The sequence below is a fragment of the Magnolia sinica genome, chromosome 19 (genome assembly GCF_029962835.1).
Source record: "Magnolia sinica isolate HGM2019 chromosome 19, MsV1, whole genome shotgun sequence".
NCBI lineage: Eukaryota > Viridiplantae > Streptophyta > Magnoliopsida > Magnoliales > Magnoliaceae > Magnolia > Magnolia sinica.
Genome location: NC_080591.1, coordinates 1517936 through 1544777, shown reverse-complemented (window position 1 = coordinate 1544777; position 26842 = coordinate 1517936). Strand labels below are relative to the sequence as shown.

At 39.7% G+C, this 26842-nt stretch overlaps 1 protein-coding gene across 4 annotated transcripts; it reads right to left on the bottom strand.

Annotated features, from left to right (window-relative positions):
• Positions 1-8338: 8338 nt before the first annotated feature.
• On the bottom strand, positions 8339-12473 carry LOC131235312 (uncharacterized). Of its 4 annotated transcripts, none has more exons than XM_058232453.1 (6): positions 12245-12473; positions 10939-11185; positions 10474-10614; positions 9384-9503; positions 9113-9208; positions 8339-8565 (listed from the first exon to the last, which is right to left on the bottom strand). In XM_058232453.1, the coding sequence occupies exons 2-6, from the start codon at positions 11155-11157 to the stop codon at positions 8458-8460; spliced, it is 684 nt and encodes a 227-aa protein (XP_058088436.1). In that variant the 5' UTR covers positions 11158-11185; positions 12245-12473; the 3' UTR covers positions 8339-8457. The 4 variants fall into 4 exon arrangements, with proteins under 4 accessions (XP_058088436.1, XP_058088437.1, XP_058088438.1 ...); XM_058232454.1 differs by having other exon boundaries at positions 12255-12473; XM_058232455.1 differs by having other exon boundaries at positions 10939-11175; positions 12255-12473.
• Between the last annotated feature and the right edge of the window lie 14369 nt (positions 12474-26842).

Genomic DNA, 26842 nt, shown 5'->3' with positions numbered 1-26842 from the left:
CAAAGAAGCCCCTTTTATAATGCCAGTTTTAGTGCAAATGGCCCAAAGTATTGAGTTTTTACTATACTAGTCCTATGAGAGAGTTTTTCTAGCCTCTAGGGCCCATTATAGGGTATAGGAGTCGATACTCACCGTTGGATAGTTGGCCCTAGTGATGATCTACGCATAGACATAATCGGCCCGCCATTTGGATGCGCCGATTGACAGATATGATTATAAGTCTGTTCAACGATCACCAATGGTCGATCGGGGTCGCGACTACACAGATATGAGCATGGAAATATCGTTACTCCACAGGTAAAATTTGGTCGTAAAACGACGGTTCGAAATCTTCAACTTTGCATAAGAGTGGATGACCCAATTCATTTAAGTTTCAGTTCATTCATTTAGGGTATTTGCACTTTTCTTGCACTCGTCCTTTAGCCCAAGTTGAGCGGTTCTAGACAACACCCATGTCCAACTCCTGCGATGAACGTCAAGCTCAGTAATACGAACATCATTTTATAGTTTTGGAACTAGTGGCCCACCAACGAGTGGTCTAGAGCTTGTTCGGAGAATCAATACATTTCTGGAATGAATTTGGTAGTGAAATTTCTCGTGGGCAGTGATTAGGGTTTGGATTAACTATATTCATAGTGTGACCTATTTATAATTAGTGAAAGTGGAGATTTGGTCATGATTACTTTAAACCGTCGGTTTTATACTAAAAGGGTAACGTGGTTGATTTGGTCTATTAGTTAAGATGTAGGCCTTATTTGACTTAGCCCCAGTTAGATCTTTAATTTAGTCATGATTGTCTTGATTAGTTAGCGATGGGTCGGTTAGATTTGGGTCGTATGTGAGTAAATCATGGGGCTACACCTGGTGTTCAAGTGATCGGGCGGATTTGTTGACTTCCTACAGTTAATAATCGGACTTGTGTGGTTCTTTACTGGTACCATCCCTGTATAAACTAACATTGAGTGCTAATGGTCATTAAGTGATATTATAAGTTAATTAATAAAAAAAATTTCAAGAATTTTTTTAGGAATCTAAAACAATGAAAATCTGGGATGTTACAACAATCCAGGCCGTCCAAATCGTGGGTCCCTTTGTAGATGGACCAAAGTCCCAAAAATCTATGACAAAAACCCTTTTCAAAAATCAAGGTCGTTCAAGTTACCTGCCAAAGCCTTTCCCATGGAGTAGATGGAGAAGAGTAAAAAATCAAGGTCGTCCAAATCGTGGGTCCGAAACTAGCTTGAACTCGGCCCAAACTCGCTCAATTGCTAACCGGTCCGGGTTTGGACTGGACAAGTTGGCCTTGTGACTGGGTCGGGCTGGTTTGGCTGGTGACCAGGTTGGGCCGGGTTGAGCACAGTTTGACTCAGTTCGGCCCGATGTACACCCCTAGATACAACTGGTGTATGGTACACCAGCCAATCTACTTCCGTTGATGCTCCTTGAGCTCTGAGTTGTATGGATGAATGGTTCTAAGAGATTAAAGTTACATGGCCCTATAATGATCTATTTATTATATCCACCCAGTCATACATTTGAAGATATCATTTTAGATTTTGATCCCAAAAATAAATAATATCCAAATCTCAAGTGGACCACACCACAAATAATAGTGGGACAATGATTCTCACAATTAAAACATTAGTAGGCCCCACCGTAACATTTGTTATCTATCCAATCTGTTCATAAGGTCACGCATACTTAGATGAATAGAAAAATCTGTTCATAAGGTCACACATACTTAGATGAATAGAAAAAACAAATATCATATTGATCCAAAATTTCAGTAACCTGAAAAAGATTTCAATGATAGACGTTCAATTTCCCTCTACTTTTTCTAATGTGGTTCACTTGATATTTGGATCTGTTTTATTTTTTGACTCAAGCTTTAAGACAAGCTTGCCAAGTGGATAGACAGTTTGGATATAACTAATACCTCATGAAGGGACCCACAGAACTTGGTGACGTCAACACACCCGCGGTGGTGCGTGGTACACCAGCCAATCCGCTTCGGTTGAGCAAGCTTCTCGCGTGTTAATAGATTACTGATGAGAAATTTACTACTGTACTACTTATATATGACCCATTCTAAAAATAAGCCCACTTATTTTGAGCTTCCAAGAATAAGCCCCAGCTGTACGGCCCCATTTCTGAGCTCCAAAACGCCCCTGCTTTTTTTTCCGGGAGCGGATCGCCGGGTGCTCCATGACGAGCGCTGACGCTCCTCGAACTCCAAGTCGTACGAACGGTTCAAAAGATATCAAAGTTACATGGGCCCCACAGTTAAGTATTTATTATATCCACAACGTTCATCCATATTTCGAGATCATTTCGGAGCATTATTAAAAAAAAGAAAATCACATCCACAGATCAACTAAACCACACCACAAAGAGCCGCAGGAAAATTGATTTTCACTGTTAAAAATTTTGTAGGGCCCATCATAGCACTTATTTTCCATCCAATCTATTCATAAGGTCAAAAAGACCTGGATGAAGAGGAAAAAAAAATTTCATAATGATCCAAAACTTCTGTGACCCTTAAAAGGGTTTCAATGGTAGACGTTCAATCCTCCACTGCCTTTTACAGTGTGGTCCACTTGATAGTTAGTTTCATCTTATTTTTCGTCTCAAGCCTTAATACGAGTTTTCCAAATAGATGGACGGTTTGGATATAACACATACCTCATAACGGGACCCACAAAAAGCGGTGGAGAATACAAGAAGAAAAAAGGTCTAATACGGCCTACCGGGTCTATAGCTACGGATTATAACCGTAGCCACAACTGTAGTACAACTGACATCCTTACACCTTTTTTTTTCAAAAAAAAAAAATACATGGAAAACTTTATTCTATGTATATTTTTCTCTAATACATATTCATATAAATATGTATATATAAGTATAAAATAAAAATTTTCTCTCTTGTTTTAATTTATTTCTTCATTCATTTAACAAGAATATTTTCTAAATCAAAATTAGTTACTTAATGTACCATATATGATATTGGGGTAGGAGAAGCTACTTTAGCCAACCAACTTGGTTATTTTTCAAGATTCCATCAGGTTGATGGTCGAAAATCCATTTCATTCACTTCGCAGACAATTTTATTCACTTAGCAGTCAATTTCAATCAGCTCACGATGAATTTTATTAACTTCGTAGTAGTAGCTCGTCACAAGCCCAGGCCTATGTTGAACAATGCTGCACTGCCTTGGGTGAGGTTGGGCCACACCTAATCCGCTCCCATCTAAATCCTGGTGAGGCTGGGCTCATCAAATGCACGGTTTAAATTCCACATAAATATCATGGTGGACCCCACACAGCTAGAACGGATGATGACTAAAAATACACGTGAATCCATGTGAATAAAAACCTAAACCATAAATCCAACGGATAGGACGGCCAGGTGATCTTATTTATTATTTATTATTTATTATTTATTTTGGACAAGGTCACATTCATGTTGGGCCCACCAGGTGACTGGCACAGACCAAATCCTAGACTAAAATAAGTGATAGCCTCCACCTTTCAATTGGCCCAAATGCCCATTAATCTAGATAGTCCAGTCAATGGGCCACATCTTGCATGGACCAAATTAGCATGTGAATGCCGTTAGCCGTCCAATCAATACTTCTGGACAGTTGGCAGAGGTTATGTTGAACTTTCTTGATCGCAGGTCATGTCATTTGGTTGGTTGTTAGGTATGTAGGCAACCTACTACTTAAGGCACTTATCCCCGGGGCATCAAAAGTCATGGCTGATTGACTATGGACAATTCCTTCCTATTGGAATGAATCTCATGATTCGTAGATTCATGTAGGATTCATCATAGGTCCATTTTTAGATGGGTTTGTGGACATATTAATGTTACTGTTTTTGGGTTGTTTTATGGGCCATAAATGGCCCATTATTGGACAGTCCAAAGGCCTAGATTTCTGTTTTTTTATTTTTTTTATTTTTTTTTTTTAAGGTACATAAAGGTGAGTCAAAACTGGTCAGTCTCAAGCACCTTAAAACTCATCATAGTTGGGCTCATTTACACATACGATAAAACGGCTAGGTTTGGGGCTGTTTTTACACGCCAGAGCTGCCCAGCTTTGGGTCCATTTATGTGTAATCAACTGTGTGAGATTTAGGGGTGAAAGTTGGTTGGCTTGGTGCTCAACTCTAGCTAAACCCAAGATTTCTATACTTCAATCCTAGCCCAACCCAACCTCAGGTTGGAAATTCTCTACCCAAGCTCAACCCAAGCAAGCTTGGTCCGGTGAATACATGCTAATATTTTCGTTATTACATTAGACTATTATATTTTAATACAAGTCTTATTTTTTGTATTTATGATTTTAATAATTATATATGTAATTATTTTTTATAAAGAACTTTATTTTTTTCTAAATAAGCAAGCTAAAGTATAAGACAACTATTTAAAAAGTTGTGTTGGGTAGCACACAATTAATTTGGGAGAGAGAAATCTGGCATATTTTGTTAGCTTGATTCATCTGAAAGTCGACTGGACCCAACGGCACTGGAATTTCTAGTGCGTTCAACACAGGCGATCAGCACTCAATTATCATTTATAACTTATAAATCAATTGGGTTTGAATTGAATAGGGCGACCCGAGACCTCAACCTGAGCCCTACCCAAGTTTGATTAGGTTAGTGTTTGTATAGCCCAAGCCCAATACTGAACCCGATGCATCCTGCCCGAGCCCAACCTAATGTCATGTTGATCCCGACTTTCAGCCCTAGTTAGATTTGCATGCTATTATCATTAAAATTTAGGACAGATTGAGTGATTAATGAAAAACAATCAGTGGGCAGATTTTTGTGCCGTTTGTATGTCAGATTGACGGCCCAGATTGGACCTTTCTGGACGTCAGCTCATGGATCCTATTTGATCAGATTCGGACGTCTGATATACGTCCAGATTTATTATAGTTGGACGACAGATTGCTGGCCCAAAACAGACAGGTTTTGATGTTTGATAAATGGTCCTGAAGTGGATAGATTTCCTTATTTTTAAAATCAGGTCCATATTTAGATAGTTGGAACGTCGGATCAAGGGGCCGGTTTAGATAACTTCGCACGCTACATCAAGGGTCCAGATCGGGCCACATAACAAGAAAAGTTAATGGCCTATTTTGGGCATATTTAGACTTCAGTTCGAAGTTCCCAATTAGATAGTTTTAGACGTCCAATTAGGGATCTGATTTGGACAGATCCTGACGTTCAACTTAGGTCTGAACGGCCAGATTTTTTAGGTCACTCTTGATTGTCCGGATCTGGCCCGATCTAGATGTCCATCTAACGGTCCGTTTTGCACATGATTTCGCACCCCATCTAGCCGTCTATCTTGAACAGTTTTGAATATCTAAGTAAGGTCTGAAACTGGGCAGATTCAAGGGTCCATATTTCTATTCATTTTAGTACATGATACCAAAAAAGAACTACATCCAGATTTCAGGTGGACCATACAACAGGAAAGAGTGGTGTTTGGGCATTAAAAACTTCTTCTTGTAGGCCACAAAAGTATTGGATCAAGCTGATATTTGTGTGGTCCCTCCATCTGGGAATTTATGACCTTATCAAAAGGATGGATGGCAAATAAACATTCCGGTGGGCCCCAGGAAGTTTTTAATGGTGAGTATTCAATCGCCACCTTTTCCTGTGGTATGGTCCACCTAAGGATTGGATCTACTTCATTTTTGGAATAATACCCCAAATTAAGCTTTCAAAACGAATGGACGGCCTGGATGTAACGAACGTATATCAAGGTGGGCCCCACAGGATGTACGAGTTACAACTAGATGGACGGTCTTGATTGATTCATCACCTGCTCTCCCCCGGATCATCTCATTGTTTACCACTCTCCTCGTTCCGTCTCCATTTCACCTCTCACCATAAAAACCGTTACATCCAAAAATCCGAAACGCTATTTCGTGCCTTTTGCCCTGTCTCCGATATGGAAACCTGTAACGTGTTGGATCGGTATCCGATACGTTCCGTTTTCCGTAAAACCCGAAAACCCGCTCTCTTTTCTTCTTCTTTTTCTCCTGCGCTTTGCAGATCCGAAACCCGAGTAAATAAGATGTTTATACTCAGGCTGGGATACTTCGGAAAATACTTCGCATCGCAGCTCAAGACGAGACACAACGGAGGGTGATTTCTTTCGAGCTCGACTTCAGTGCGCACTGTGAGTACTGAGTGTTGGTGCGCATATTAAATCATTTCCAACCGTTAGAAGACAGTTGGCGGGAATCTAGAAAGCATTTCAGAATGAGATTTTTCAATTGCCCATTTTCATGAAACTCCCTCAACCTCTATTGGATGGTGGGTTATATGTGCACACATTTCATTTTTTTCATCTTCGATTTGAGATTTTCCCCAAAATTCCATGAAGGCTAACGTGTGCCATAGGATCCTGATGCACGAGCACAGGAATGTGGTCCTGACGCACCCTGTCCATACAAGTGGGACCCATGACACGGTGGTCAGAGCCGTTGATCTTATGGGTACTGCTGTGTATGGGTGATTCGCGGAAAAGTTTTCCAGATTTGTATTAGACTGGGAACATTGGGACTCTGTTCTTGCCTTGATGCATAGGAACCTAAAGCTCCTCTTCAAGCAATGTTGGAATAGACCGAGAGATTCAGAAACAATTTGGTAGCATATATATGGATGGCACAACCATGGCCCCACATAGATGAGCCACAATCCAAAAATCACAGCCATGACATGATGAAAATACTCTGCCTATTGGTATGACTCGATTGGTCCTGAGTTGAGTTGGTACTTGCCCAAGCCCGGATCGAATCACTCCAGCTCATTTGAGTCAGGGTGAATTATCTAGGCCTGAGTTGAGTTGGGACTTACCCAAGCCGGGGTTTAATCAGTCCAGCTCATTTGAGTCAGGGTGAATTATCTAGGCCTGAGTTGAGTTGGTACTTGCCCAAGCCTGGATTTAATCAGTCCAGCTCATTTGTGTCAGGGTGAATTTTCTAGGACTGAGTTGAGTTGGTACTTGCCCAAGCCGGGATTTAATCAGTCCAGCTCATTTGAGTCAGTGATGCGGACATCAATGGTGCACCTTTTAGAGTATACCAGAGTAGGAGGCGTCGCCGACAGAGTACTGGAACGGAGGAGTTGATGTGGATGAATGCTGGGTCCATTAGACCCATTTTCTGACGTGCTACGAGTGCAAGAGTGGCATGACCGTACCCTGACCATAGATCCATGGGTCAGATTTCACACCCTGCCACATGAGTGTTTTAGTTTTAGGCGTTTTTGTTCTTCTTTTTCTTCTTCTTTCAGGGGATGAGATTTTCAAAAAGGAAGGTAAATGGTCCAATAGAAGTGCTCTACATTTATTAATATCTATGTTGATGTTTTAACAAAAAGTGGGGCCAAGTCATTTTTTCTCATGTAAATATAGAGTGCATTGGAAATTGAAATAAATGGAATGATGATTGGTTGTACTTACTGCATTTCTAACCATGGATTCTATGATTACGGTCACACCCTGGTTGGCCTGTTTATCAATTGGATATTAAACGTGGGTTCAGGCCTGGCCCATTGGATAATCAGGTTCTAAATTCAGGACGTGACAGGCAACAGTCATAAATGGGCCTGGACTCAAGATCAGGCTGTGCGTTGATGGAAGAGATCATCGAAGCAGGCTGATCCTGATCCATACAAAAATGAAATTCAAGGCCCAGAACAAACTTCCGGGCTGTAATGGTTCAGGCCTGTAAGAGTGAAAAACCATTTACTTCCTAAAAGTTTCTGTTTCCCTGAATCTTAAAAAGGATCGCAAAATAAAAATAAAAAATAAATAAAATAAATAAATAAATCAATTTCTGGTGAAAGAGATTTTGTCCATGGTGTTTGGGGTACTGGGAAAACTATTATGAAGGATCTAGTTTGTGTTTGGATGCTGGGAGAGTGGAGGTGATGTGTAACATTTTAAAAAATATGGCTGTTGGATAAGCATCCATTTACCAAAATCTTGCAATGCATCTAAAAGATGGGAATCATAGAAGGGGTGAATTTTGGGAGTTGGATTCCCATGGGAATTCATTTTGGGAGTTGGATTCGCATGGGAATTCATTCCCTACCCTTTCCCAGGATCCAAACACAAATTAAAATCTCTCTCTCTCTCTCTCTCTCTCTCTCTCTCTCTCTCTCTCTCCCTCCCCCCCTCCCCCTCTCTCTCTCTCTCTCTCTCTCTCTCTCTCTCTCTCTCTCTCTCTCTCTCTCTCTCTCTCGCGTACCAACCATAGTTCTTGGGTCTGCACTTTTTTCATTAAGAAATCAGTATGTAACCAAGTCTCATTAGTGGAGAAAATAGCATAACCCAGTTGCAATAACCATCTAAATTTCATGTCCAACTTTTATTGCAATCTATACAATGAATAGGCTAATAGACAACATAACAAGTTAACATACTTTAGTAGTAAGCTTAGGTCACTTTCTTTGGTGCCCTCCTCTTAACCAGTTTGTATCTCACCATTCTAGCAATTTTATAGAACCAAAACGCACTCACCAACAGCAATCCCAGTGCCATTGCCTGAAAAAGGTCGCACAAAACCCTTGATTTCATTTGAAAAAGAAAAAAAAAAAAAAAAACTAATTTTACATTTCGCAGGAATATGTACTGAGCTCCACTCCCAGCTCAAGACCATTTAAAAAATGTTTGTGACTCTTCCACCATACATATGTTACTCTTCCGCTGTACATAAGTTATAGTTGTACCTTGTATGGCAATCCTGATCATCCAAATCACGGACCTGATTGTGGAGCATAACCCAAAAATCAAACTGAGCAGATAGGGACCATGTGAATTCACCCATTGAATTTGGGTCACTTGCCATTTTACTTTTAAGGATCCATTTGATAGAACCACCAATTGGATGGCTAAGATTGCTACATCAGTTTGATTTTTTAGTACACATCATCAACAATTTGCAACATGAAATTGATTTTTTGGGTAGCCAGACATGTGACCCACATGTAAAAAGGATGAGCCACTGCTTCTTTGGAAATGTTGATGAACTATCGACTCCTTTCCATGTTGAGGTATTTTAATAGCAAGAAAGTGAATGAAAGCATGTTACCTTTATAAGCAGTGGGTTATCGGCTGTCAAAGTCACATATGTGAGATACGGTCCGCCAACCATCCTTGCCAGTGTGAATATGACTGCAAATGCAATCTGAATAAACCAAACATAAGGAAAGTCAAATAATGAAATATAGGGAAAAAATTGACAGATCCGACACAGAATATTTATGTAAAATCAGGCAATGCCTGTAATTTGATCTCAAATCATGATTAAGGAAGAAGCTATTCAGAACAAAATGTGAAGAAAGTGCTATCATCAAACTCACATCAGCTGCCAAATTAAGGTCAGTGTCCCTATAACCAAGTTCTTTTAGAAGCTCCCTCATGTGAAGGAAAGGACTAGAGATCTCCGTTATCCACAATGCTGCAACCATCTCTGACCCACACTATACAAAGAAAGTTATATAGAATTATTTGGGCAGATAATAATTAATATACACACCTATACTTTTGGAAAGCATACGTGAATCTCTGGTGTCACCATGAATCATCGCAAGTATAGAACAGTACTAAACAGAATTATAGCCTTTTCAAGTTATGGATAATTTGCCTTGTAAACAACCTATTGGAGAAAAATAAACATAAGTGATATTTTTCAAGACAGAAATATGTTGCAAAACGCTTGTTGGGTGTCTTGATTAGGTACCATATTCGGATATCACTCTATCAATACCATCAGTTGAAATGATTAAATAGAGAGAATATTTATGAGCACTCGTTGTATAAGGTACTTGCAGAATAGTTTCCCAAGAAAAATTCCTACGAGAGAACAAGCTTCCTAGTTTCAATTTCTCATTCTATTCCCGTTAAATCCTTGTAAACTATTTTTCAAGAAATTCATTGTATTCATAGTGATTATTTTGGTTCATGCCTAGGATTCAATGACAAGGTTTTCACGCCTCTAAATCATCTTAGTCAACTGGAAATCAATCAATTACTTGGAAGTCTTACTTTTCAAGTATAAAAGCTTGTGATAGTATCTGACTTATTGAGTTCATATGTGCTCATTTTGGCCTTTACTTGACCCAAGTCCCAGACGAGTCAAGTTGATTTGGTGAGTTCACTCAGTCGAATTTTTAGTTACTCGCTGATCCAGCCATTCCAAGTCTCGAACATATTCGACAGACCAAGACATCAAAATAAGAGTGAAATTTATGGTCATATGCCGTTGTTTTGTTATGTGATTCGAAGAAATCATTCACAATAATACTCTAACAGAGACGATCTGTAGTGGTAATGAGAATGAAGGATTATTAGAATTGAAGTACATCTGCAACTTTGCATCTTCAGTAATACATGTAAGAAGATGGTATCAATTACTCATTGCATGGTCTACATGTAAATCAATGCACTTACCATTTCATATGCAAGGCCCGCACCAATACCAACAATGCTGACCAGATGATGAATTGAATTATCTAGACTAACATGGTTATCAAAGAAGCAACATATCAAATCGTAAATGAGATATGCAACGGTCACTGCCAAAGTCTCCATCTGCAAGTTTAAGAGAACAAACTTGTCAAGAAGTAGGTCAAACAAATACATTTTTGAAATGAGAGAATAATAAAGAAGGCAATGGGTTGCCTTTGATCATCTAAGCTTTCTCATAATTAGGAAATGCTGTGTAGATTTTAAAATGCATGTTTTTAGTTCCCACAAACAAACAAGACAGATGAATGGTTGCCTGAGTATGATCTTTCCAACTTCATATTCTACGATCAAACACTTCCAAAACTTAATTAGAAAAAATAAAAAAAATCAAATTGAGGTACTGAAAATTTAGGATACCCATCTCAGAGAGAGAGAGAGAGAGACTACCTGCCGAGGAGAAGATTTGGAACCCAAAGGACAAACAGGACACTTCCAATCTTCTACAGAAAGAGAAGCTAAATAAACAGCCAATGATGCATGGATCGTAGACACAATACGGTTGCAAAAATCAAAAGAGCGCTTTGGGAGTATGCTTCTAACAAACATGAAAGTTGTGGTCCAGCAAAGAACTCCCAAAATGACCCATTTCACGATGTACTCCTCCATCTACTTCTTGTCCAATGTCTGCTTTGAACTGACAGAAGCAACATTTAATGAAATATCCATCGTAATTTGAGTAAAAGCACATGAAAATTCAATCCTCTCCCAAAGAATCCATACAACAATATTCAAGTTTTTATGAATCAATAGATAAAACTTGGATGTAATTCCAAGAAACCCTAAGACATTTCTTCTTATTTATAGACTTGCAAGAACAAAGGCACAGAAAGTACGTGAATCTCCTATTAAATATAGACAACTAGAAAGTAACTCCTTTGCCAATACAAAGTATGTAGATCTGCAGAAGTAAATAATCATGAGAAACAAAACCATGAGCAAAATTCAAAACTTTTGATACTCAAAATGAACAGAAAGGCTAAAATCCCAAACTTCCAATTGTCTTCCATTTATGAAATTCGAATGTTTTGAGATTCAAATAACCCTCCAAAAAAGAAACCAAATTCAAGCAGACTCACCTGCAAAATTGAAACTTTATATTTTCAAAATGAACAGAAACAAAAAAGAAACTGAATCTCCAACCATATTTAAGCAGATCAACTTGCAAAATTCAACATTTTTAAGACTCCAATGAACAGAAAGACCCACTTGCAAAATTTAAAATTTTTTAGAATTGAATATTTTGAGTTTCAATTAACCAAAATAAAAAGGTCAAAACAACTAAAATTTCCAAGCAGATTCAAGCAGACCCACCTACAAAATTCAAACTCTAAATGAATCTAAATGAACAGAAACACAGGAACAACTAAATCTCCAACCACATTCAAGCAGACTAACTTGTGAAATCCAAATTTTTTGGGACTCCAAAAACAGAAACACAATCCAAAAAAAAAAAAAACCCACTTGCAAAAATCAAAATTTTTTGAGATTCAAAATTAACATAAATAAACACAAAATCAACTAAACTTCCAACCATATTCAAGCAGACCAACTAGTAAAATTCAAATTCTTTGAGACTCCAAAGAATAGAATTACAATCCAAACAAGACCCACTTGCAAAATTCGAACATTATGATATTCAAATGAACAAAAAACTAAACTGAATCTCCAACCATATACAAGAAGACCCACTTACAAATTCAAACCTTTCCAGGTTTAACTCAATTGCCAGCCATATTTTGAAAAGTAACAAAATTAGGAAAGCCCAGAAAGAGAACTACTTTCTAGAATTCGAATCTTAAAACCAGCAATTTCAATTAAAAAACAGATGGATATCACCAAAATAGTTTGGTGTCTATAAATTCTTTCAAGTGCGTTTAGGTGAGGTAGGTCAGAGGCATCTCTCTCGCAGATTCTCTCTCTCTCTCTCTCTCTCTCTCTCTCTCTCTCTCTCTACCTCTCTGGAATGAAAAACAACATATTTTAAATTGGTGACCCCTCTAAGATGATTGCTTTGTCGCTTTGACCGTTTGAAACCGACTTGGCGGGCAGACCCCACTGTGAGGCGCGAACGAGAGAAAGTCCATGCCTACGTAGATATCCTGCCCTCCACACGCAGGCACGTGTGCCAATACTGGAAACGTGTGAGAGATCTGATCTTTCCATGGTGGACACATTATTTAGATCTTTTACTCAGGTGAGATGCAGTGTACTAAACAAACAGACCGTTAAAACGAACTTTTTGGACGCGGATTGCCTATGCCCTCTGGCACTGGAAGTTCCTGTAATCGGAAGCTGTGTGGGGCCCACAAAGATTCCCGTGAAAAATCCATTCAGTCCATCAATTTTGAAAGATCATTATATTAACTTAACCTAAAAATCAGACAGATCCAAAACTCCTTTGGGCCACACCACACGAAACAGAAGGGATGGAACGACCACCATTGGAAACTTTGTGGGGGCTACAGATGTTCTGTTTCAGGATGATATTTATTCGTACAGTTTATCTGAGTGTTAATAACCCTATGAACGGTTTGGATAGCATATAAATGTCATGGTCGGCTCCAGGATGGTTTCAATGCTGGAAACTCCCAACCTTTTTCATACGGTGTGGCCTACATAAGTTTTGGATCTGCCCGATTTTTAGTATTCCCGTAGTATTGTGGTCCTGAAAATCTGATGGATGGAGTGGATTCATCACAGGCATCTCTATGGGTCCCACACAGCTTCCGAACACAAGAACTTTATGTGCCCGGGCACATGTAATCCGTGTCCCGGACGATTATGTGTTACTTGGGTACTGTAAGTGAAGTTATTACATGTGTTGCATACGTCACCTTGACTTGGGACACTATATACGAGTTTTCAAATCTGGGAAGTGGGACTATATATGGGTAGGTAATCTAAGCCATTGGTCCGTCGAACCCTACCGTGGATGAATCATGCGTCAAAAATCTCTTATACTGTTTGTCACGTGGTCCACCTAAGATTTGGATATGCCTCATTTCATTTTTTGGCTCAAGCCTTAAAATGAGCCGACAAAATGGATAGACAGTGTTGATAAAATACATACATCATGGTCATGGTGAAGCCTACCGAGCTTTGACGTACACCAACTAACTAGGTGGTGTTGGGGTCACTAGCTAAACCACGTTCACTGTCACAAACCATCGATATGATGGGCCTAGCTGAGGATGGCCCATGCAACAATATCATCCGAGACCCTAGCTATGTATTAAGGGTCATGATTCATTCGATTTGGGATATGCTTGATTTATAAGCCATGTACAACGGGACCTTGACATCTACTATTTGGGTCATTGGATCAGTTAACCATGTGCCCCACTTGTTCAAACTGATATTTGCCCTACCTCTATATATGTGTTGTATATCCCACTGTCCATCCATTTTGTCAGCTCACTTTAAGATATGATAGAAAAATTCAGGTAAATCCAAATCGTAATTGAACATTAGCATAGAAAATAGTGGTGATCGAATGCCTACCATTCAAAAGCTTCTGAGGTTTACTGTAATGTTTATTTGCTATCTAACTTATTGATAAGATTAGAAAATCTTTGATGAAGGGATAATGCCAAGAGTAGCTTAATCCAAAACTTTTGTGGTTGTTCTTGTCAGTGGAAATTCATTCTTTATATTGTCTTCCACCTTAGATTTACATCTGCCTTATTTTTTTGGAAATATATCTGAAAATGAGCTGATAAGATAAAGACAGCATGAATATATAAAAAATACATCAGGGTGGTCCCCACGATCGGGGACTCATTTACTAAGCTGTCAGCCCTCCTTACCTGATGAAGGCCAACCATGGAACCGAAGGCATTTCAGAGTTCTAATATGAAGGTAGTTGAGCATCTCGGTTCATGTATAGTTATTTTTGAAAATATGACCATTGGATATTATTTAGGGGAATTGGCTGTACTGGCCTCAATGTATGGTCAAATTTCCTAAAGATAGTTAACCTTTCAAATATTTCGAGGGTGGCCTTTAGACAAGCTTCTGAAAATTATTTGGACCAAAGTACCATTGTCCTTGTTTCCGTAGTTGTACGGTTTTTTAGGAAATAAGAAGTTATGTTGTATTTAATGCCAAGAAAGTGATGCGTATGGAACCCTTTTTGCGCGTGGGCAAGGACCAAACTCGTGGGGCCTAGATTGATGTTTGTGTATAATCTATGTTGCTTATCCTTTTTGGCGTATCATTTTAGGGCTAGGGCCCAAATATCATCTTGATCCAGAGCTCGTGTGGGCCACATAATAGAAAATAGTGGTGACAATGGCATCCACTATTGAAACTTTCCAAGCTCATTGTGATGTTTGTTAGAAGTGGACACTGCCCAAGTCAGGACTTTTTGGGCCAACGACGAGCTGACCGACAAGGTGGATGGAACGGATCACCCCATTGTGGGCCTTAGGATATTATACCAATGGCTATCCTTTCATTTGGTAGTAAAAGAAGTAAACATGTAACAACCGCGACCTATATAACATGACAACCACGACCCATATAACATTACAACCACAACCTTTGCCACATTACAACCACGATCCATATAACATAACAACCACGACCCATATAACATGACAACCACGACCCTTACCACATTACAACCACAATCCTTATATGGGTATAGGTTGTGGTTGCCATAATATATGGGTCGTGGTTATCATGAGGTAAGGGTCGTGGTTATCATGCTATGCAGGTCGTAGTCTTCATTTTGTAGGGGTCGTGGTTGTTATGTTATATGGTTCGTGGTTGACATGTGCCTTGGCAAGGACCAACTTGTGGGGCCCACATTAATGTATGTGTATAATCCATGCCGCCCATCCTTTTTGGCGTGTCATTTTAGGGTTAGGGCACAAATCTCAGCCTGATCCAGAGCTCGTGTGGGCCATATAATAGAAAATAACGGTGACAATGACACCCACTGTTGAAACTTTCTAGGCTCACTGTGATGTTTGTTAGAAGTGGACACTGCCTAAGTCAAAACTTTTTTGGCCCACAGTTAGTTGACCAACAAGGTGGACGGAATAGATCACCCCATTGTGAGCCTTAGGCTATTGTACCGATGATTATTCTTTCATTTGGTAGTAAAGGAAGTGAACACGTAACAACCGCGACCCATATACTATGATAACCACAACCCATGACAACTACGACTCATATAACATGACAATCATGACCCTTGCCACATTACAACCACGATCCATATAACATGACAATTACGACCTAAGACAACCATGATCCATATAACATGACAACCACGACCTTTACTACATTACAACCACGACCCTTACCACATTACAACCACGATCCTTATATGGGTATGGGTTGTAGTTACCATGATATATGGATCGTGGTTGTCATGAGATAAGGGTCGTGGTTGTCATGCTATGCAGGTTGTAGTCTTCATTTTATATGGGTCGTGGTTGTGATGTTATATGGTTCGTGGTTGTCATAGGCCTTGGTAAGGAACAACTCGTGGGGCTCACATTGATGTTTGTGTATAATCCATACCGCCCATCCTTTTTGGCATGTCATTTTAGGGCTAGGGCCCAAATATTAGCCTGATCCAGAGCTCGTGTGGGTCACATAATAGAAAATAATAGTGACAATGACACCCACTTTTGAAACTTTTCAAGCACACTGTGATGTTTGTTAGAAGTGGACACTACCAAAGTTAAGACTTTTTGGGCCCATGATGAGCTGGCCGACAAGGTGGATGGAACGGATCACCCTATTGTGGGCCTTAGGCTATTGTACCAATGACTATCCTTTCATTTGGTAATAAAGGAAGTGAATATGTAACAACTGCGACCTATATAACATAACAATCACGATCCATATAACATGACAACTACGAACCATGACAACTACGACCCATAACAACCACGACTTATATAACATGACAACCACGACCCATATAACATGACAACCACGATCCTTGCCACATTACAACCATGATCCATTTAACATGACAATCATAACCCATATAACATGACAACCACGACCTTGGCCCTTACTCCATTATAACCACGACCTTAATCTGTAGCATTTAATCTATTTTTGATAGTGTACGTAGTGAACAAGTAACAATCCGTCCCTTAACACATCATAACCCCGACCCTTAACCAATCACAACCACAACAACCTTGAACCCATATAAATTGAAAACCTTTAAGAGGCCATGAAATTTTTAGATATAACTTTTTTTTTGGCCCATGAAGTTAAATTAAATTCTAAATTCAATGGATGGATTGTTACTTGTTCACTGCGTACACTACCAAAAATGGATCAAAGGCTATATATTAAAGTCGTGGTTGTAATGGAGTAAGGGCCAAGGTTGTGGTTGTCATATTATATGGGTCGTGGTTGTCATGTTATATGGATTATGGTTGTAATGTGGCAAGGGTCGTGGTTGTCATGTTATATGGGTCGTGGTTTTCATGGGTCATATTTGTCATGTTATATGGGTCGCAGTTGTTACATGTTCACTTCCTTTACTACCAAATGAAAGGATAGTCATTGTTACAATAGTCTAAAGCCCACAATGGAGTGATCCATTCTGTCCACCTTGTCGGGCATCTAGTTGTGGGCCCAAAAAGTCTTGACTTGGGCAGTGTCCACTTCTAACAAACATCACAGTGAGCCTGAAAAGTTTCAATGGTGGGTGCCATTGTCACCGTTATTTTCTATTATGTGGCTCACACGAGCTCCGAATTAGGTTGATAATTGGTCCCTAGCCTTGACATGCCAAGAGGGATGGGTGGCATGGATTATACATATACATTAATGTGGGCCCCACGAGTTAGTCCTTGCCAAGGTCCATGATAACCACAAACCATATAACATGATAACCACAACCCATATAAAATAAAGACTACGACCTGCATAACATGACAATCACGACCCTTACCTTATAATAACCACAACCCATATATCATGGCAACCACGACCTACACCCATATAAGGATTGTATTGTAATGTGGTAAGGGTCGTGATTGTCAAGTTATATGGATCATGATTGTCATGTTATATGGGTCGTAGTTGTAATGTGGCAAGGGTTGTGGTTGTCATGTTATATGGGTCGTGGTTGTCATGTTATATGGGTTGTAGTTGTTACATGTTCACTTTCTTTTACTATCAAATGAAAAGATAGCCATTGGTACAATAGCCTAAGGCCCACAATGGGGTGATCCGTTCCGACGACCTTGTCGGCTAGTTCGTTGTGGGCCCAAAAAATCCTGACTTGGGCAATGTACACTTCTAACAAACATCACAGTGAGCTTGGAAAGTTTCAATAGTGGGTGCCATTGTCACCCTTATTTTCTATTATGTGGCCCACACAAGCTCTGGATTAGGCTGATATTTGGGCCCTAGCTCTAAAATGATACACCAAAAAGGATGGGCGGCATGGATTATATGCATACATCAATGTAGATCCCATGAGTTTGGTCTTTACCTACGCACAAAAAAGGGTTTCGTACACATCACTTTCTTGACATTAAATACGACATAACTTCTTATTTCCTAAAAAACCATACAACTACTGAAACAAGGACAAAAGTATTTTGGTCCAAGTAATTTTCAGAAGCTTGTCAGAAGGCCACCCTCGAAATATTTGAAAGATCGACTCTCTTTAGGGAATTTGATCATACATCGAGGCTAGTACGGTCAATTTTCCTATTGTTTATTTTTAACAATTTAGTAAATGTCACATACTTTACACATTTCATGTGCAGTGGGACGTGCAAAAGCTATTCCGAGTTAGAATTAAACAATAAGAGATTAAACAACAAGCATAAAGAAAACAAGGCTTTACATGAAAAAATACTCATTGAAAAATACTACTGTACAAAGAGATAATAAATCTACTATGATAATCAATGTTTACAATAGATGAAGAGTTTACCGATCCGAGAATACACCCTAAACACTGCAAAAACTCTATCTTTGAACTTCCATTTGCTCACCCAAAAGCCTTAAGAGCGTTTCTATACCCTAATTATGGATTACAACTCTTAAAAAATGATTAAAATGGAAATAGGAAACAAAACCTACAATTTTACAAAAATACGAGGTGGATTAATGGAAGCTTCGATAATAATGAGTGTCATTGATATCTCATCGATAGGATTGATGCCACTTTCCATCGTATCAATTTAGACCAAAAAACTGTCTAGCAAAAAAAAGTAAAAAAATACGAAATTTTCTCAATGGGATCAAGTGGTCTCTGGATGCCAAACAAATTTAAGGCATTCGATAACATCACATACACAATCTCCGAGTCATGCATATCACCCGTCATACACTAAAAGAGTATCAAAGGTTTTCTCTTTGTAGAAGTATTCATGCTGGTACAAGTTTCTATTTAGGGCATGCTCAATGTCACAAACCATTGATGTGATGGGCCTCACCAAGGATGGCCCATGCACTAATATCATGAAGATCCTATTTATAAAGGGTCAGTATTCATTCAATCAAGGAGATCCTTGGTTCATGGGCATCCGCAACGGGCCTATGAAATTTATCATTCGAGCAATTGGACTGCTAAACCATGTACCCCACTTGTTCAAATGTTAAAATTAACATTTATCTGCCGCCCATCCATGAAACACTTAAATGGGCCTCAATTGGGTTGCTGTGATGTAAACCGTTCATTTGGTTCCTAGGACTGCTCATTAAATGGTATTACATTGCATGAGGTGGATTTAATACTATTATTACACAATAATTATGTTTCGAAATACTTATAGTATTTTGACCATCCAATCCAAAGTGCCTCCGTGAGTGTCTCCACTACAATGTGCGGATTGGATATTGACAACTACGGGTGTACAAGAGTCGATCCGAGTCGAACTGGGCTCAACCCTGCCCGGCGTGGTCACCAGCTAAACCCAGCCCGAACCCGGCCCGGCCCGGTCACCGGGCCAACATGCCCAACTCGAACTCGGCCCGGTCAGTAATCGGGCGAGTTCGGGCCAGTTTCGGACCTTACAGCAAGTTCATAACTTGACAACTATGTAACAAGTGGACTTTTATTTCCAGCAATGCTAATCATTACCAATGTTCTTTTCTACCATCCAAATGTAATTTGTAGGTTACGATTGGCCGGTCAAGTTCATCTAAACCGTATTGTCAATTCCATTTTGGTTACCATTTCGTTTTCCTGCTATATCAAAATGCTTCAGCATTTTAGTCAATTCAGTGTTCAGATCTGGAAAAGACAAATAAAGATAACTTCTAAATAAACGAAGAAAATAGGAAACGCATGGATCTAACCCTTCTGTTTACTAAAGTTCTCCCAAAAGGCACCTACAAATACAACTAGGAACCATTAAAAAGCAATATATCAAAAATGTTTTCTTGACAAAAGATCCTATACGTCAAAAATGTTGTGGCAAAAACTGAGTCGGGCCGAGTTGGGTCGGGTCGAGTCGGGTTTCGGACCGAGTCGGGCCGAACTGGGACCTGTTCGAACTTGGCCTGAACTCAGTTTCGGGCTAAAGAAAACGGCCTATCCCGGACTGAACTCAGTTCTGGGTCGAGCCGAGTCGAGCTTTTTCAAGCCGAGTCAAGTGAGTTAACCGGGCTAGCCCAGTTCGTGTACACCCGTACTGACAACTTCAATAGCCAAATCGCTACTAAAGTGACGTCACAAAGCTATGTGGAACCCACCATGATGCATGTGTTGTATCCATACCGTCCAACCATTTGTAGAGATCGTTTTATGGTATTACAAAGAAAATGAGATAAATCTAAATTTCAAGTGGAACCACCACAGAAAACAGTGGGAGCCCTCACACCCACCATTAAAACATTTATAGGGCCCACAATGATGTATTTTTGAGATCCATCCTATTCATAAGTTAACATAGAGATAGATGAAGTGAAAACAAAAATATTAGCTTCATCGGAAACTACTGTGGCCCCTAAGAAGTTTTGAACGGTGGATGTCACAATCCCCACTATTTTCTATGGTGGGTCCACTTGAACTTTAGATGTATCATGCCATGAAATGATCTCTAAAAATAGTTGGACGGTATGGATACAATACATGCATCATGATGGGTACTTCATAGCTTGGTGACGCTACTTCAGTAGCGATTTGTCTACTGACCTTTTCAGTATCCAATCCGCCCCGTCTCGTGCCGGTACCCTCGTCACGGGCTCTAAGAAATAGAAGCGGATCGCGTACTGAGTAACTCAGTATATTAAGCGTACTGAGTAAACTTTGTGGGGTCCACCGTGATTTATGTGTTTTATCCACTTTGTCCATCCATTTTAACCGATATTTTTAGGGCTTGCGCCTACAAATTAAGTGTATACAAACCTCAAGTGGACCACACAATAGGAAACAGTGTGAATTGAACATCTACCGTTGAAAATTTCCTGGGGGCCACAAAAGTTTTGGATCAAGCTTGTATTTGTGTTTTCCCTTCATTCATGTCTGTGTGATCTTACGAACAGGTTGGATGAGAAATAAACATCACTGTGGGCCCTAGAAAGGTCTCAACGGTGGAAGTCATTATTCCAATTGTCTCCAATGATATAGTCCGCTTGATCTTTGGGTATGCTTAAATTTTCATCTCAACCCCTAAAAAACCGATGGAAAAACGGATGGACAGCGTGGATAGACAACATACATTTACGGTGGGCCTAACAGAGTTTACTCAGTACGACAATCCGATTTCCTAAGAAATATATCACGTGGAATGCATTTAACTTATACTAGAAATATTGGATCCTAAGTTACATGTCATGTAAGTGGAAAGTTACACTGATTCAAAATTCTAACTGGTCGATTCACAGACATTCAACTGACGGTCGAGGTTGAAAGTAGTCAGCGGTCTGTATTCGAGAGATAAATAGTCATTAATCAGAGGATAGGACGTGCCAATGAATCTTTCGTTTGGATGATGACCTATCTACATTGGACCCCACATTTTGGACGCTTTATTTTGAGTTAATACAGGCCACATGTAAAGCTATGTGTGGTTGCGTATCATGCATCACATCTGCCCGCTCTAACAACACCTGTATTGAGAGAGATGGTTGCATGCGTGGGAACTGCAAAGCTATGATGTTGCCTGTGAAAATAAATATAAGCTGGTGCAACTACTTTACACACTAATTTCAGTGGTTTGCTAAATACTCAGGCGTTGTAGTTTTGCCTATCTACACGCCATCACACGTGCTAATATTTCATATGTGCATATGATCCGAACTTTCCATGACGTTTTTCATCTTGTCCAGATGATATGGCCAGAAAATCAGCTCGTTTTATTCAATATTCAGACCATGGTGTACAGAAAAAATGGACAGTTAGGAAAATATCATTTATACGCTCAGTATGTTTTCTATATTCTTGCCCACCTGAGTAGTGAATGGGTTTAATTTCTGGGTGGGGTGATTTAAGCAATCTGGCCAATCTCATGAAAAGCTCAGATCTTATACACGTGTGCCATGTTGACGTGCTTCTCAGTTACAAATGAGCAAGACCGGACACGCGTCTGGGTTTCGCGGGGAGCGGATTAGCTGATGTACCACGCAACACCAACGTAGGTGTGTGGGTACGTGTCCTGCGAAGACACCCCTGACGCTCCTCGAGCTCCGAGTTGTACGAACGGTTGGAAGGAGATCAAAGTTGCATGGCCCTACAATGATATATTTATTATATCCACACCGTTCATATATTTGAAGAGATCATTTTAGATATTAAACCCAAAAATAAATAATATCCCAATCTCAAGTGGATCACACCAAAAATAATAGTGTGACAATGATTCTCACAATTAAAACATTCGTAGGGCCCACCATAAGGTTTATTATCCATCCAATCTGTGTATAATGTTACATAAACATAGACCTGGATGAAGAGTAAAAACAAATATCACATTGATCCAAAATTTCAGTAATCCTAAAAAGGGTTTCAATGGTAGACGTTCAATCCCCCACTTCTTTTTATAGTGTGGTACATTTGATATTTAGATCCGTCTTATTTTTTGTCTAAAGATTTAAGACCAGCTCTCAAAGTGGACAGACGGTTTGGATATAACTCATACCTCATGATGGGACCCACAGAACTTGGTGACGTCAACACACAAGCGGTGGTGTGTGGTACACCAGCCAATCCGCTTCCGTTTAGCATGCTTCTTGCCAATAGATTACTGATCATCTACAACCGTCGGTGGTGCCGACCAAAACAAACCAAACACGTTAGATGAACGTATAGTTAATCGTCACCATCGCACGTATGGTAAACGCGTCATATGTATATGACATCAGAACCGTCAAAAGGTTTCACCCACATTGAAGATCATTGGGCCCGTAAATCAGGACAATGCACACTTCAGAGGGACATGCCAGTCAATCATTAGGGCTTACATTTTTTCTTAATGTGTGGCCCACATGATGAATTAATCTGTCTGATTATTAACTCCAAAAATATTGGATCTTGGGCCCACTTTTTGAATGGTTAGGATGGTGCATACGTATGTCTCATCAGCTATACGTGCAACATGGACCATGATTTCCCTGTGTATATCAACGAGTGGGAGTGGGCCGGCTGCGCTCGAACCGGAAACGGATTGGCTACTCCCCCTGACACCAGCCAATGGCTGGTGGTCGGTGCTCTGTGGGCCCCACCATGATGTATGTGTTTCATCCATGCCGTCCATCTATTTTTACAGATCATTTTGCGTTATGAGACCAAAAACGTGATATATCACAATCTTAAATGGAACACATTACAGGAAATAGTGTTGAATGAGCATCGACCATTAAAAAATATTTTGGGGCAATAAGAGTTTTGGATCAAGCTAATTTTTGTTTTTTCCCTTCATCTGGGCCTGTATGACCTAATCAACAGATTGAATGTCAAATAAACAGTACAGTGGGCCTTAGGAGGATTTTAATGGTGGATATCTAATCACTATTGTTTTTGGTGTGGTCCACCTGAGATATATATACCTCTCATTTTTTGGATCAAGGCATAAAATGATCTATAAAAATAGATGAACGGAATGGATAAAACATATACATCATCATGGGCCTCACAGAACACTGACCACTGACCACAGGGTTGGTGTCATGGGGAGTAGCCAATCCGTCGGGTACTCCCCCTGCCACCAGCCAATGGCTGATGGTGGGTGCTATGTGGGCCCCATCATGATGTAAGTGTTTAATCCATGCTGTCCATCTATTTTTCCAGATCATTTTATATTATGAGGAAAGAAAGAAAAAAAAAAAGAAGAAGAGATGTATCCCAATCTCAAGTGGACCACATTAAAACCGTGTTAAATGAGCATCGACCATTAAAAGCCTTTTGAGGGCCATAAAAGTTTTGGATCAAGCTGATCTTTGTTTTTTCCATTCATCAGAGACTGTATGGCCTAATCAACAGATTGGATGTCAAATAAACATTATAGTTCTGTCTTATGAGGATTTTAACGGTGGATATCCAATCACTATTGTTTTCCTGCAGTGTGGTCCACCTGAGATTTATATCCCTGTAATTTTTGTATAAAGCTAAAATGGATTAACGAAATGGATGAAACATAGAGATCATTCTAGGGCCCACAGAGTACCAACCACTAGCCACGGGGCTGGTGTAAGGGGGAGTAGACCTCAGTACGTTCTTACAGTACTTAGTAAACTCATTTGGGCCCACCGTGAATGTATTTGTCTTATCCACTCCGTCCATCCGTTTCTTCGGATTATTTTAGTGGTTGAGCCCAAATTTGAGGTATATCTAAGGCTCAAGTGGACCATACCGCAGGAAACCGTGGAAAATCTCCGTTGAAACCTTTCTATGGACCACAGTGATATTTATTTGTCATCTAACCATTTCATAATATCACAAAGACATGGATAAAATGAAAAAAATAAATATCAGATTGATCTAAAACTTCCGTGGCCCCCATGAAATTTTCAATGGTAGAAGTTCAATTCACACTTTTTCTGGTGGTGTGGTCCATTTGACCTTTGGATATGCTTCATTTTTGGGCTAACTAGACTTATCTGCTAAAATGCATGGACAGAGTGGATAAAATGCACGAATGGCTGTCGGTCGACCCACACAGTCTACTCAGTACGCTAATTGTACTGAGTTACTCGGTACGCAATCCGTTTCCCTCAGTATATGAATTGTATTTCCACGCCGTCCACCTGTGAGACCCTGACCGTAGGGGCTTATATTAATACATGAATTTTATATATCGGCTGTCCATCTGTTTGTTTATTTATTTATTATTATTATTTTAGGCTATGTTCCGAAAAATGAGACAATTTTCAGGTGGAGTATACCACAGGAAATACTGGTTATTAACCGTTGAAAACCTTTTGTGGGCCACAAAAGGTCTGGATGAAGTTGATATTTGCTCTTTCCTTTCATCCAAGCCCTAGTGATCCTATAAACAGAATTGCCAATAAAAATGAGAGAAATCTAATTCGTCTTTCAGTTTTATAAGCTCATGTTAGAAATCTAAAAGTTAGAGTGAGCCCCACCACAAGAAGCAGTTCAGATAAAAACACCTACTATTGACAACTTCTTGGGGCCCACCATGTATTTATATGCCATCTAACTCGCTCATGATGTTTTTTCCTACTAGGATTAAGGAAAAACACAAATAACATCCCAATCCAAAACTTATGTGGACCCTAAGAAAGTCTCATTGGTGGGTGTTTAATTCCATTGTTTTTTGTGATGTGGCCCATTTAAGTTGTGAATCTACTTGATTTCTTTTAGCTCACATCCTAATATCAGCTGGATCAATGGGCCATGAAAGTTTTGGATCAAGCCGATATTTGTTTTATCCCTTCGTCCATGTTTATGTGACCTTATCAACGGGTTAGAGGGAAAATAAACATTAAGTAAACTTTACTTATGAGCCTAAGAAGGTTTTAATGACAGTGTGTTCAATCACCATCGTTGGTTCATGTGAGGTCTGGATCTTCATTTTTGGGCTCATCACTTAAAATGGTCTATCAAAGCAAATGTACATAGTGGATATAAAATATATACATTAAGGTAGGTCTCCTGGTAAGGGCCGCACCATCTTGGGTGAGGCTGGGGCTACACCTAATCTGCTCCCATCTAAATCCTGATGAGGCTGGGATCATCATATGCACAATTTGAATTCCACATACCCATTATGGTGGACCCCACACATCTAGAACGGATGATGACTAAACATGCACGTGAATGCATGTAAATAAAAACCCAAACCATGAATCTAACGGATAGGATGGCCATGCGATCTTTCTTCAATTTTCTTTTATTTTTTAGTTTGGACGAGGTCACATTCATGTTGGGGCCCACCAGGTGACTGGCACAGACCAAATCGTAGACTAAATTGTAAGTGATAGTCTCTGCCTTCCGATTGCACTTTGCCCAAATGCCAATTAATCTAGATAGTCCAGTTAATGGGCCACATCTTGCATGGACCAAATTAGCATGCGAATGCCATTAGCCGTCCAATCAATACTACTGGACAGTTGGCAGAGGTTACGTTGAACTTTCTTGATCACAGGTCATGTCATTTGGTTGGTTGTTAAGGGTGGCTAGTGGGCATGGCATGCCTAAGGGCCGTGGAAATATATATATATATATATATTTTGTGGGAGTCTGGGATGGTGATGAGGATATCACGCCGCCTCCCACGCACGTATGCGAGGAGAGGAAGGTCATCACTGTCGAACTGGCTCGATGACGATGTTCAGGGATGACTTTCTAATTAGAAGACGGAGTTTTGGTTTAAAAAGATGGGCCCGATGGCCAAATAAATCCCATCATGAGATCTTATGATCGTGGCCCATTAGTCGGATTAAGTTCATATTTTAAGTTTTATTTATTTATGTTATTTAGAACATCATAAACACTTTAGATTTTTTTTATTGGTTTTTATTTTAGTTTACTTCATCGCCAAGCAATAGGTTGCGCACATGGCGCGAGTTTTGGGTATACGGTTTTCTTATAAATAGTCACCCCTTATAGTTCGTTGGATTTATTGAAGTTTAATAAAAATTCCTGTATTTTTTTTCTACTATCTGAGTTTCTAAGTTATGAAAAAATTCAAGTGGGTGCGAAGCCCTTCCTTCATCGAAGGGCTAACTATCGTGGTGCGAAGCCACATCTATCATAATCCGCCTCTATCGCCTATCATCCATACTTCTCACATTTTATAGCCACCCTAGCCTTGAATCCATCAATTTTTGTAGCAGATCTTCTCCTTACAACCAGTTTTCAGAATCTATCTCTGTAGGAGGATTAAAA